At 43.1% G+C, this 12,967-nt stretch overlaps 1 protein-coding gene across 27 annotated transcripts in view; it reads left to right on the forward strand.

Annotated features, from left to right (window-relative positions):
* The window catches only part of KALRN (kalirin RhoGEF kinase), a 692,638-nt gene that overhangs the window by 456,647 nt on the left and 223,024 nt on the right, over positions 1-12,967 (forward strand). For all 27 annotated transcript variants that reach the window (XM_034957211.2, XM_034957212.2, XM_034957221.2 and 24 more), the window contains one exon: positions 1,372-1,474. In XM_034957211.2, coding sequence (XP_034813102.1) covers positions 1,372-1,474 — 103 coding nt within the window. The remainder of the gene's footprint in view (positions 1-1,371; positions 1,475-12,967) is intronic.

The following is a 12,967-nucleotide window of genomic DNA, read 5'->3' on the forward strand; positions in this document are numbered from 1 at the left end:
TTACTTCTCCACAAGCAGCATCAGGGTGTCTTTTATAAAAGCCCCCTGGGGAAAAGCTGTCATTTCCTGTGCTAATTCACCCAACTCCAACCCCACATCTCCCCCAGCTTTTCCTGGCACAGACCTTGCAGCCTTCATCAGTTTCCAGACATCCAATCCCTCTTGGCCATGGCTGTGGGCTTGGTACAGGATGGGGGCACAGTTCTACAGCTGGAGAGCTGAAAGAACATGGGGACAGCTGTGTGGTCCAGGGCCCAGGAAGGGGTCTAAATGCCAGGGGTGCACTCAGGAGATGGCCTTAGCTGACACACAGAAGCACAGCTGGCTCCAAAGCTGCTGTGGAACCTGTGACTGTTCACCAATCTTTGAGAAAATGCCTTGGCCTTCTGTATTGATAAGAAATCATTATAAACATGCATGAGATCCTCAAAACCCAGCCAGATGAAGGCAATAAATTCCTTCTCCACACCCAGGAGTTGAAGGTCTAATATCAGGAATTTCCCAAATTTAATATCCCCTGGAGACAATATTCCACACAACCTGTTTTCTTGAACAGAAGAAACTCAAGTTTAAAAGAAATCTTGGCCGGGTGCAGTGGCTCACACCTGTAATCTCAGTACTTTGGGATGCCAAGGCGGGTAGATCACCTGAGGTCAGGAGTTTTGAGACCATCCTGGCCAACATGGTAAAACCCCGTCTCCACAAAAAAATACAAAAATTAGCTGGGCATGATGGCAGGCACGTGGAAACCCAGCTACTTGGGAGGCTGAGGCAGGAGGATCACTTGAGGTGAAGGTTGCAGTGAGCCAAGATCATGCCAGTGCACTCCAGCCTGGGTGACAGAATAAGACTCCATCTTAAAAAAAAAAAGAAGAAGAAATCTTATCACTTCTGTTTTCTTTATAGGCCAGCTGTAAATGAACCCTCATCTTAATTACAGCATGTACAAAAACTTGAATACCCTGAATTTGGGATTATTAAAATGACCTAATCACCTGGATAGAAGCCTAGGCTCTAAGTAGGATATATATCTTCCTACTGCCTCTTACATACAGACCCGTTCCCAAGTGTGTGTATATATATATACACATACATACACCCCCTCTGCAGCATGGGCTGGAGGAGTTTTGGGGAAGGGGGTCATTTTGCATTTAGTTATCAACATAGTGATTATGTGTTTACTAAGTGCAAGAAGTGACATCACTGAAAATCACATAGGGCCACTCTCTTTAGCAGGATAATTTTAGACAAATCCCTGCTAGAAAGTGCTGAGGCGCTGCTCTGCCCACCCAACCGGAAATCCTTGTGTGCTCTAAACCCACAATGGTTCCCCCCACCCCCACCCCTGTTTTTTTTCTCTTCTTCCTGCAGGGATGGAGTGGAGGATATTGACAGCCAGGGGGATGGGAGCAGCCAACCAGACACCATCTCCATTGCTTCTAGGACCTCTCAGAACACAGTGGACAGTGACAAGGTAGGACAGAGTCCTAACCTTCCTTCCCCTGAGACTTCTTGATGGCTCAACCACCCCTGGAGAGGTACCCCTAGAGAATTTCTCTCACTATGGATCCTACCTTCAGGAGCCAGTTGTCTCTTTGTGCCAGCCAAGGGGGAAAGAACAGGGCTGGAGGAGGCATGTCCCAGCACGAGATCTGGTCTGAGGGGATGGAAGACTGCGGTGGTTCAGGCTGACCTCTCACATTGGGAGAGTTTAACAGAAGTGGGAAGGCTGAGCAGTGAGGGAGTCTAGGTTTCTTCTCTTTCTGAGATGCCCCACCTGGGCTTCTTGGGCTGCTGTGCCTTCTGGGGGGATGGATCTCAGTGAGGCTGAGTTGGAATAGTGTCCTGAGACCTTAGTGGCTGTGATTGGCTCAAATTTACAGTGATTTGAGAAGAGCTCATCTCAAAGTTAGACCAAGATTAAAGGTTTGGGAAATGGCCACAGAGATGCTGTTTGGTAGCAGCCTGTTATCCAAAGGGACTCTAGTGGAAATGATGCTTTCCTCTGGCCAGATTATTGGGGCTCAGTTGCTGAGAGACAGGAGGACCAGGAAGTGGTATACGAAGGGTGTAGTTGTTGTGTGAGAAAGCCTGGCTACTTGCTTTCTAACATTTTGGAGCAAGTAAGCAAAAGTTAGTAGCTCTGATGGGAAAGCAAAAGAAAAGAAACTGTAGCAAAGGCTCTGTGTATCTGCCCCAGCTAGGTGAGGAATGCAACCGCCGGAATTTGTAGCAGGGGGAGGAAAGGGTCCATGTCTGAGCCTACTCTCATTTGCTTACTCTAGAATCCAAAGAGTATGAGATGATCTTTTGCTGCCTGTTAGTGATCTTATTAATGAAGTTCTGGGTTTCCAAAGACTATTTGTCCCTAGTTTATCCAGACCTAGTATTTTGGCCTGCTCCTTCAGGCTCAGACAGCAGGCTGTGTCATTGCTTCATCTTAGTTTTCTAAGTTATAGGTATTTCTTTTAAAGATGATCTGCATTCATTAGGATTTTTCCTATTTTTTCTTGCTGGGAGAAAAAAACTATTGAGACCTTAGTGTGGGGACTGTGCCCCGAACCTGCTGAAATTATGGTGCCAAATCACCCTAATCATGCTTTAGACTAGTGCTCAAGGTCATTCAAGGTAATTCTGACAACTGCCCTCAAGTTTTTAAGCCATTTTCTACTGACTATCAGAGTGGATGGAAAATTAGTTTTTTTTCCACTTGTGAAAACATACAATGAAAAACCATTTCTGTAATTTCCTGTCTCCTCTGACCTGTTGTCTAGAAATATAACCTAGTGTTCCTAGTGTATAAAAAGTGTTCCTCTTTAAACAGTCAGTGGGTGGTAAGTCAAGTGCAGTGTTTCCCATGTTGAGACATAGATTATTAGTGTCATGGTCCAGGGAATTCATCCCTTCCAGCTGCTAATCCATCTTCCCAGCAGCTCTGACTTTGACACAGACCCCTATGCTAGAGCCATTTGTTTTAGGAAGACCTCAGCTCCAGCTATTCCTTGTCTTTCTGGCAAGGTATGTGGGGCTGGACTAGAAGACCTTTGACGGCAGCCATTTTACTATTAATGAGGGGTCCTAGTACTTAGACTTTATTCTACAAGTAAGGAAGCAGGCTCAGAGAAACTAAGTGAGTCACCCAAGACAATTCTAGTAGTTAGTGGGAAGGCAGGAACTAGAACACAGATCTCCTGATTTTTCGTGTTTTCCCCCACTCTGAAAGTCAAAGCATTGAATTCCTGATACTAGGATGAACTCAGCTGGTCAGTTTTTCTGCATATTTCACAGAAACAGTGCTCACATATTCATGTAGAGGCACCCATCATGTGCCAAGCTCTGTGCTGGATGCTGTAGAGAGATGTGGACTATTTGTTGAGTGTGAATCTCTACTTATGTAGTTTTTTGTTTCATGTCTGTCTCAATAGCCAGGTCATTGAGCCCCGATGAAGGCAAGAGCTGTGTCTGTCTGTTTCATTGCCGTACTCCTGACATGCAGCACGTAGAGGCTCAGGAGATACTTGTGGAATAAATAAATAGAGGGGGCAAAATGACTGGTCTCAGGAAACTCCAGGATTAAGAGGCAGCTAAAACCAGTGGTCTGAAAGCAGACAGATATATGAACATTGTATTTTTAAATATGCTAAAGAAAGATCAAATCCCAACTACCTTCTCTGGCCTTAGGAGACATGAGCAGGTCAGGAGATTCTATGTTATGTGTGTACACAAAACCTAGAAAATTCCTTAGACATAGTCACACTTTCAAAATAAGGGGAAGATCAGTCTAGGACTATGCACTGTAATTTAAATGTTCTTACTCTTCTAACACAAAACAGTGATAACAGGGCAGCCATGTGTCCTCCGTGACTGCACTTTTCTTCTTCCGTTAAATCATTCATTGGTATGTTTGAACTTGTAGACGTTATCAGCAGTGTCAGATTTTCCCCTGACTATACTAGATGGCCAGGGAACCCTGGTTTCTAAGTGGTCAGATGAACAGTCTCTGAAAAAAAGGAAAATAACAAAGTGGACTGATACAGGTAAACTGACTCATATTCAACAGAAGGGCAAACAAGGGTGCTGTGGGGGGAAGGGGTGGAGACAGCTCACCCAATTCAGACTCATCTAACAGTAGGCTTCTACAAAAATGCCCCAGTCTTCCTCTTACAATCCAGAGGAATGACAGTAGTAGTTTCCCTGTCTGGCTGAGTAGATGAGGAAAGCATAACCATTAACGAGCCATGACACACCAACTTGGGGAGCTGTGGCGGCTCCAGGATCTCCTCCAACCACTCCATGTGTGTTACGTATGCTGTGGTGTGGTGGAAGGAGTTCGATTCACCTAGGTTCAAATCCCAGCTCTGACACTCTGTGTCACATTGCATAGGTTACTGCACCTTCGTTTTTCTGTAAAGCAAAGATAATAATACCTATCTCACTAAGTCATTGGTAAGATTACATAAAATATTTGCTTGATAACCATTAGACATTCAGTAAAGGTTAATTCCCACTCTTACTAGAGGGGAAGCAAAGGTTTAGATACTATGAATAAGACTGCACAATTATTTGGCAGACTGTGAGGGTCTTTGAAAATGCTTGAACTAGTTCTGCCCTGTGGTTTTATTGTTTATTAACTGTCAGCAGGTTCTTCTCTGTACTAGACCTAAAGTGATGTAGCTTCAACTCACCTGTCTATAAAAAGAACTTTACTCTCTTTTCCATCTGCCAGCCCTTAGAATCTAAGGTTTGGATATTTGCTGTTAGCATTGGCTCATGGGTTATTTTATTATTTAATTAGTTATATATTACCATCACGTATTAATTTTAATGCTCAAATTGTACCACGTTTTGCCAGTGGCAGTCCTTAAGCCTTTAAGTGTTGAAAGATGCTTGTCACATCTTTTCTCCAAATCATCTCTGATTAGAAGTCTTCAGTTTCTGTGTCTGTTCCTTATATTTATATATTTTTCACATCCAGGTTGCCTTCATCTGGATTTACTCTAGTGTGTAATTTCTACATAAAATGGGTCCTATAAATACATCTAAATACAAATACATCTAAATATAAATACATCTAAAAGGTACATAATACTGCAGAAGTATTCTAACTAATGTAAACATGGCTCCTTGTTCCAGGACTAGCTGCTATGTGCGGATCCTCCTTAAGAGGGTATGCCATGTTTAGCATATGTGTCCAGTGCTGGCTCAGAAAATCTCCATGCCCTTTTTTATGGACTGCCCTTATTCAGGCAGGTGACTTAGTAACCTGGGTGTAGGACTACTTTATGTCTATTAGATTTTCTCTTATTTAGTTCCATCTCAGTGTTCTAGCATGTATTGAATACAAATTATCTTGTCCAGTGTGTTAGCCATATCGCTCTGCAATATTGGATAAATGCATCTTCTGCAGCTTCATCCAAATTCTTGCTAAAAAGACAAGATTGGGAGCAGAAGACCAATGCCCAACACCCCTCCTCATTTCTCACATAGGGTCTGTAACTTGGAAACCTCCTTGTCTGACTCTTCTTTAACATCTCCAGGGAAAGAAATGCAACCACTTTTCTCTATAGCAGAGAAGCTGAGCTGTTTTCTTAAGCTGTAAATCCTCTCTTGATGAGAAAACAGTCTAATATTCTTAATCCTACATTAAACACTGACAACACAATATGGGTGCCTCAGTAAATGGCATTAGTAGCTTTTCCAGGGTTGCTTTTGTTCAATACTTAAATGGATCTGTATAGCTTCTACCTTACATCTGTCTAATGCAAAAGTGGTAGTTCCCTAAGGGGCAAACAGGTGTGCTCACTTTGTTCCATGGTGGTCTGAGCCCCCCTTCCCTATTCTGTCCAGGAGTAAGTTCATGGTTTTCTGAAAAGGTCATTCCGCTGTAAATAGTCTTTTGACTATATGTGCATTACTAAATGGTGGGGCTTTGCAGTCACACTTAGAAGAAATCTACAATTATAGAATTCTAGCCAAGCAGGGCTGAGTAATGAGGTGACAGCCAAATATCTTCTCGTTTAACCTGATGGATATCTGCTGAATCCTTTCCAGCTAATGGTACAAAAGCAGCCGTCTGCACTATAATAGTTCCAGTGCATGTATTTGCCATTTAGCCCAGGCATGTTGGAAACATAAAATAAATGCTTATTGAATGGAATATTACAAACCTATCCTAGTTGGGATACTCTCCATCTGAAAATCACTATAAATTTTCAGACATGTCCGGGTTGGCTGGAGAGAGGGAGATTGAAGTGAAATTGACTTGCTGGTACTCTTCTCTGAAAAAATTATAAGGGAAGGAACACTGCTGAAACATTTCAGGCTGGTGTGTGGTTTGAAGAGGAACTTCAGTAACAAGCCAATGTGAGCTGAGGTGAAATGTGGGCTGATAATGGTGATATGCCAAAGAAGAACAGGGAAATACCTGGAGAACCCCTGAGATTTTCGGATATAACTCAATGGTTTTTAAACCCTGAATTATCACATCAATGTAGTGGGTCATGACCAAGATTTTGTCTTACCAATTGGGAAGAAAGGCTTGGGTCGGAGATGGTAAGGGTCCAACTAAGGGGAAATTCAAAGGATTCCTGCAGTGTCACTGCTGCTTTATAATAAGCCGTAGCATGATGCCAGTTAACAAGAGGCAGGGCAGCCTGGCTGCAGGAGCCTTCTGAGAACAGACCTCCTGTAGAGCCTTACCTGGTTCATCAGAACTGACAGTTTCATCACCTGCACACTGGGAGGCCACTAGATGCAAGGGCAGTAGCCAGAGAGAGGAACCACTTCCTGCACCAGGGGACGCCTAGCCCCTGTGTTGGCATATTCCCACCCACTTCGTTCATGAACTGTGCAGAGGCCCTACCTATTCTACAGCAGATGCTGTTCTCCATGCTAGGAGTACAGCAGTAAATGAGAAGAGGTCCTGCCATCTTCCAGCTTACATTCTGGTACATAGAAAACCAGAAGGAGAAAGGATGGCCATTTCTAGTCTTCTGCAAATTGCGTCAGAGATAAAAGACTGCTTGGTTTTTCTTCTGAGAAAAAGTGGGCTAATGCTGCAACTGAAAGGACTTGAATTAGATGTAAGACATTATTTTCCCTGTAGGGATTAGTGCTTATGGAGGACAGATGACTGAGAGAAAAATGAAAGTCTTTACTTAAATGGGCTCACAAATAGGAAAAAAGCAAAACAAAACAAAAACAGAATAGGGATGGAGTTAGGACAACTCAAAGGTCAAAGGAGAGCACCCTAGGTCCCATCCCCTAGAAGCAGTCTCCGACTGAGATTCCCATGCCTGTGATTTGAGGATGTGCTCCTACGGGGGGGAAAGAGGGAAGGGAAGCAGGGTCCAGTGGGGAAGGAGTGAAGGCTGGTCCCTTCCAGAGCTCTGCAGTAGGAATTGCATGGAGTTTGCCCTGCCTTGAGGCAAGGGGGCCAGCCGTTTGTGTCGGTTGTGAGCTGTGAGCAGCCAACAGGCACAAGAGCTGGGACATGGGTGCCCTGGCAGGAAAGGGGATCTGGGTGGGCTGCCAGTAGTGTCTCCTGCAGGGAGGAAATGTGATGTAAAAGAAAGGGGATGGGTTTTCAGATCAGGTATGGATTCAATCCCCAACTAGGTACCAGCTGCATGACCTGAGTGGTCCTTTAATCACTTCATACCTCCATCTCCTCATATGTGCAATGAAGGCAGTGATTTCTACTTCCTGGGATTTTGAAGGACTAGCTGAGATTCTATATGAAAGAGCACAGAAGACCTGGGGTAGGTCACTGCCCAGGGGACTGTGGGGCACTCCTGTGCAAGAAAACAGGCAGCAACATGCCCCCTAGAGTTTCAAGGGGCCACAGACCACTGTTTTGCCACTGAAGAGAAAACCAAACATCTGGAAATGTGGAGACTTGGCAGCATTAGGATTGATAAAAATCTTAGCACTTCACATGGTAATATTTTTCACTTGACACATTCTTAAAAACCATCACGATGGTCCATCCAAGACTGGGTCTCCAGCATGTTGCTGTGACAGCATGTTAGGTTTAGCTGTGGTCCCTGGACAGTGGCACCACACACTGGAGATCCGGCCCATTAAGTGTGCTATCTTAAAGGCAGGAAAAATGGGATAGGTCTCTGGGAAAAATTCCTCAGCACTAGTATTACTCTGCCCTTTGTCTCAGTGGGGCTGGAGGGGCCCATGAAATATTTCTTATTAGGGAGAGATTATGCTGCTTCCCATTTAGTAAAAAACACTTCAAACCCTTAAATAAATACCTGAAAAGTATATATAATTGCACTTCCTGTTACCAGGGCCTGGAGTAGATATATCTGAAGTCTAAACTTGGGCTTTATAATATAGCTGCGTAATCTCGAGTCTCAGTCACATCCCACACCTGACAGCATATAGGATTAGAATTGCTGTATAAATCCGATAGAAACACTCTGATTTTTCTCAAGGACTTGATATTCACTCCAAAGTAGGAAAAATACCATCTCCACTCTAAGCCCAAATTGTGATTTCTTTTTTTTTTTTTAGCTTTCTTAATAATTCAAGTCCAGAGCTAGGTTTGAAAATAACTTTCTTCCCAGTATAGTTCCTTTGTTACTTTTATCTGTGGTAGGCAGGTGGCTGGAGGAGGAGGAGAAGGAGCAGAGAGCAACAAAATGCAGAGGTTTCTGTGTTACTCGGTATGCCTGCAGCTCCCCGCCTCTGGCTGCCCTCTCACCTCCCAGAAGCACAACTCCATCCTCTCCTCAGAGACATTCGACACAGTACAAATGTGTGGGCTTTTCAGAACAAGTTGATAAAGTGTGAGGAATCGAAGTCACAGGTTTTCCTCTAAGTGAAATTTCTTCAAATAAATGACTGGCTTCCAGCTGTTGCATACCACCAAAGGGTATGAAATATACTTTGCTGAAAAATACAACCTAGGTTCACAGGGCAAAATATTTCATATCAGCATTATTTTACTTAATATTTTGATTTATATTCCATAGCTTAAAAACCTCCCTCAAGAAACCCATCATTAAAATTGCCAATCGTCTGCAAAAGCAAGTAAGTTTCATAAAATATAGCAGACAGTGAGTAGTTTGCTGAACACACGCAGCTTGCAGGAAACCTCGGAAGTGCTCTCGTGGTACTCAGAGCACTTGGACCCTCATAAAAATTTGTTTCAGGTTCATACAAGTACTTGTTACAGAAATAGGGACACTGGAAAAGGTGATTTGCCAGTAGATGAGATCTATAGGTGATAGCTGCAAGGGTAACCAGAGACTAGATCTGATTCAATGTGAGTTTGGAATTTGAAATCATGGAATCTTAGGAAGGAAAGGAACCTTAGAGATCATCTAGCCCTCTTCCTTCTGTTTAAAAAAAAAAAAAAAAGTGACTTGCCTAGAGTCATGAAGCCAATTAACAGCAGACCTAAGATTCAAAACCAGGTCAATCTCCTGCCTGGTAAGTTGGATTAAAAGCAGTGCTTTTGTAGTAACCTTGATGGTTCAGCTTGATCCTTGCAACAGAAAGGAAACCCTACTATTACCCCCCTATCCACCCACTATGCTGAATGTCCTTGCATCACCTCCCACTCTGCCCCAGCAAATCCACAGCAACACAAAGTAAATTACAAAGTGGTTCTGTAGCCCAGTCCAGGGGCTTCAGGGTTGGCATGTGGCAAGTATTAATGCCTATCACAGACTCATTGATGCCAAGTACTCGTGACTCACATCATAGCCTTGGTGGGAGTGTGATTCTGCCCTAGACAGAATCTTCCAGCCTCTCAAGCAAATTCTGGTTGGGCTCTGAGAGCTTGGCAGTGAGCACTGGGATGTGGCAAGGCTGATCCCTGCTTCAGAGCTGCCTGGGAGGACTGAGCTGCCAGAACCACTTCAGCCCCACCACAGCCCAACTCAAATTGAAATCTACTTTATTATTAGAATTTTGGTGGAAGGAGAAAGCAAATCTGAGAGCAAGCCAAGATGTTAAAGTGGATTAGCTGGAGACAGTCCAAGGCAAACAAGGCTCAAGTGAGTACACTTGCAGTTCTGCCAGGAGAAGGGGTACAAGAAGGGAGATGGCATGGTTGGAGGGAGGGGAGGGGAGAGCAAAGTTGGAGCCTGCAGGTAGAGAAGTGGTGGCTTTCAGGGCAAGGATTTTACTGGAGTGTTCTGTACAGACCTTTTGATGTATCACTTACCCTTTCTTCCTTCTGTATCAATTAAGGAGAAAAAGTTATTTTCATATAGAACAAAATGACTGAATCCACATTGTCAAAACTAATGGTAGGGGAAACAGGGAATGGGAAATTTTGTTCTTCAAAAGTTGAGTTCCAGGATGACTAGAAGTGATATTGGGAGTGTGGTACCTAGAGGCAAGCTCTTCTGGTAGGCATGAAAATAAACTTAAAAACTTTAAGCAGAAGGAGTTGGGCATGGTGGTTTGCACCTGTAATCCTACTACTTTGAGAGGCCAAGGTGGGTGGATCAGCTGAGTCTAGGAGCTCAAGACCAGCCTGGGCAGCATGGTGAAACCCTATCTCTACAAAATATATAAACAAAAATTAGCCAGGCATGGTGGCACATGCCTTAGTCTCAGCTCCTAGGGAGGATGAGGTGGGAGGATTGCTTGAACCCAAGAGATCGAGACTTCAGTGAGCTGTGATTGCACCACTGTACTCCAACCTGGAGTGAGACCCTGTCTCAAAAAAAACAAACAAACAAAAAATAAAACAAGAAATCTTTAAGCGAAAATTTGCTAGACAGGAACCTCTGGAGCCAAAGCAACGTAGAGTAGGTGGGGCAGGCTGGAGGTGGCTTTGAAGCTGTGGCTCTGCTTTCACTGGAGCTCCCTTTACCGTATGTGCTGTGGTATAAAACATAACAATGTCATCTGTGGCCATAACATAGAATTATTGGAAAGATCTTGTTGACCAGACAAGTGGGAAAATGTAACTCTTTTTTGTGATCTTGAGCTTGGGTTGAAAATTCTTGCCTGGGTTTCACCTACCTGGCAGTTTAGTGTCACTTCATCACTTCTGGTGACTACTGCCAAACTGTCTGCCACAACCAAAGTGGCAGATGGATGATGGGAGTGGGTGAATACATGGGTGTGTGAGGTGAGACCTTCCCCATTGCTAAAAAGCCGGCTTTGTCAAGAGAAACAAGTTCGAAGATCCTCTATGGTGAAACAGTTAAGGACGTAACGTCCTCAGGGCTTCTTCCAGGAGTAGTCAGTAGTAGTAGATGCCAGTTAAGGGCACCTTGCCTCAGGCTTGAGAGCTCTTCTTTTGGGGAGAAAACTGCTAAAAGAAGATGCAGAACTGTGTAGATCAGACCAGGACAGATGTCCACTCCTATTTTCAACCAGACACTTGCCCCACTACTAATCAGCCTTCTCATTCTTCTCCCGCCATGTCCCATGCAGATATGGCCCTGGTTGTGTTGAGCACTCATGTTCTCATATCAGGCTGGCAGTTTGTTTTCAGTCTCTCCCATTTGTAGGAACTTAAAATTGAGTCTTACATGTTCAGAATGTTCAGATAGTCTTATTTTTTTTTCTTTAAGAATTCTAGTTCTTTTTGAAATTGCTAATTGCAGAGAGAGGTATACATTAACTAGAATTTCAGGAGAGATGCTTTCTGCATGACCGCTGCTGATCCTGGCTAAAGAATGCTTTGTGAATGCTCCTATATACATTGCTTTCTGCCCTGTGGCAACTGCAAGGACTTAAATACCTCTTTGAATGTCATGAGGTGCTGGAGGAAAACCCAGGCTCTATTTTTTTTACTACATCTGTACCCTCTCTCCTGCTAGCTAGTGTCCTTTCTGCAAGAATAGAATTTTTAAAGTTTCACTTACTGTTTGCTGTTCCTCATTTACACATGGAAAACAGATTGGCTTAATGAGCAATAGAAGATATTAAAAATTCATTATCTTTTCCTTTACTTGGGATTTTCATGTAGGCTGTCTTTTTATCTCATTTACTAATTAATTCATCAGTCATTTTCTGAGCTTCTACCATGTGCCAGGCACTATTGTAGACACAGAGGATATGGCAATGAAGAAAGCACACACAGCACCCTCGTTTCCTGCTTAGACCTTTCTCTGCTGTGCTGATAGCCTGAATATGCCCAATTTTGAGACATTTCAGATTATTGTTTGAAAAAAAGAAAAATTCTTCTTGAAAAAGGATTTGAAGGTATATGGAGTGGGTGTAGTTTGTTAAAGAGAGGTACTTCAAATCATGGAACCTGAAATCTGTAACTTATTTCACGTCCCCACCCCACTTCATCCCGCCACCCCCAAACTGAGAACAGTCACGGTTCTTAGGCCTTTTTCCACACAGTCTCTTAAAGGGGAATGCTTACTGCATTAATTTAAAAAATTCTTTAAAAATCTTACAAGAGAAAGACTTCTAGAATATGTTCGCTGACATTTAAATTTAAGACAATACTGCCAACAGGGGAATATGAAGTCCCAACCATGAAATTTGCTGTTATTTGGAGGGCAAACTACTAGGAACTACCACTGATACATGCCCAAACAGAAAGTTCTGTTAACATGGAAGAATGAAATTTAGGCAGAACAGAAAATTATTTCAAGTATATTGGTACACTGAATTCATTCTTTTATTGAACAAAATTTAATTGTGTCCATTGATGACCAGATACCACGGAGATACAGAATATATCAAAACAACTTCTATTTCTGCCCAGTCTTCTGAGTTCACACCCCAATTGATAATATGTGATAGTATGTGATGATAGAGTGGCTGTATACACGTTATATGTATTTATGAAGGGGGACAGTTGTACTTAGCACTTCCTTTAAGCCAGTTGTTGTGCTAGGCCTCAGAGAAGTTACAAAGACAAATGTGCCAGATGAGATACACATTTACCACCCAATATGTTACATTTAAACCAGAAGCATACTTTTTGAAAGATAAATTTTGCCTGGGAACCAAAGAAGACTTTTACATC

This window comes from Pan paniscus, chromosome 2, assembly GCF_029289425.2.
Source record: "Pan paniscus chromosome 2, NHGRI_mPanPan1-v2.0_pri, whole genome shotgun sequence".
NCBI classification, from domain to species: domain Eukaryota; kingdom Metazoa; phylum Chordata; class Mammalia; order Primates; family Hominidae; genus Pan; species Pan paniscus.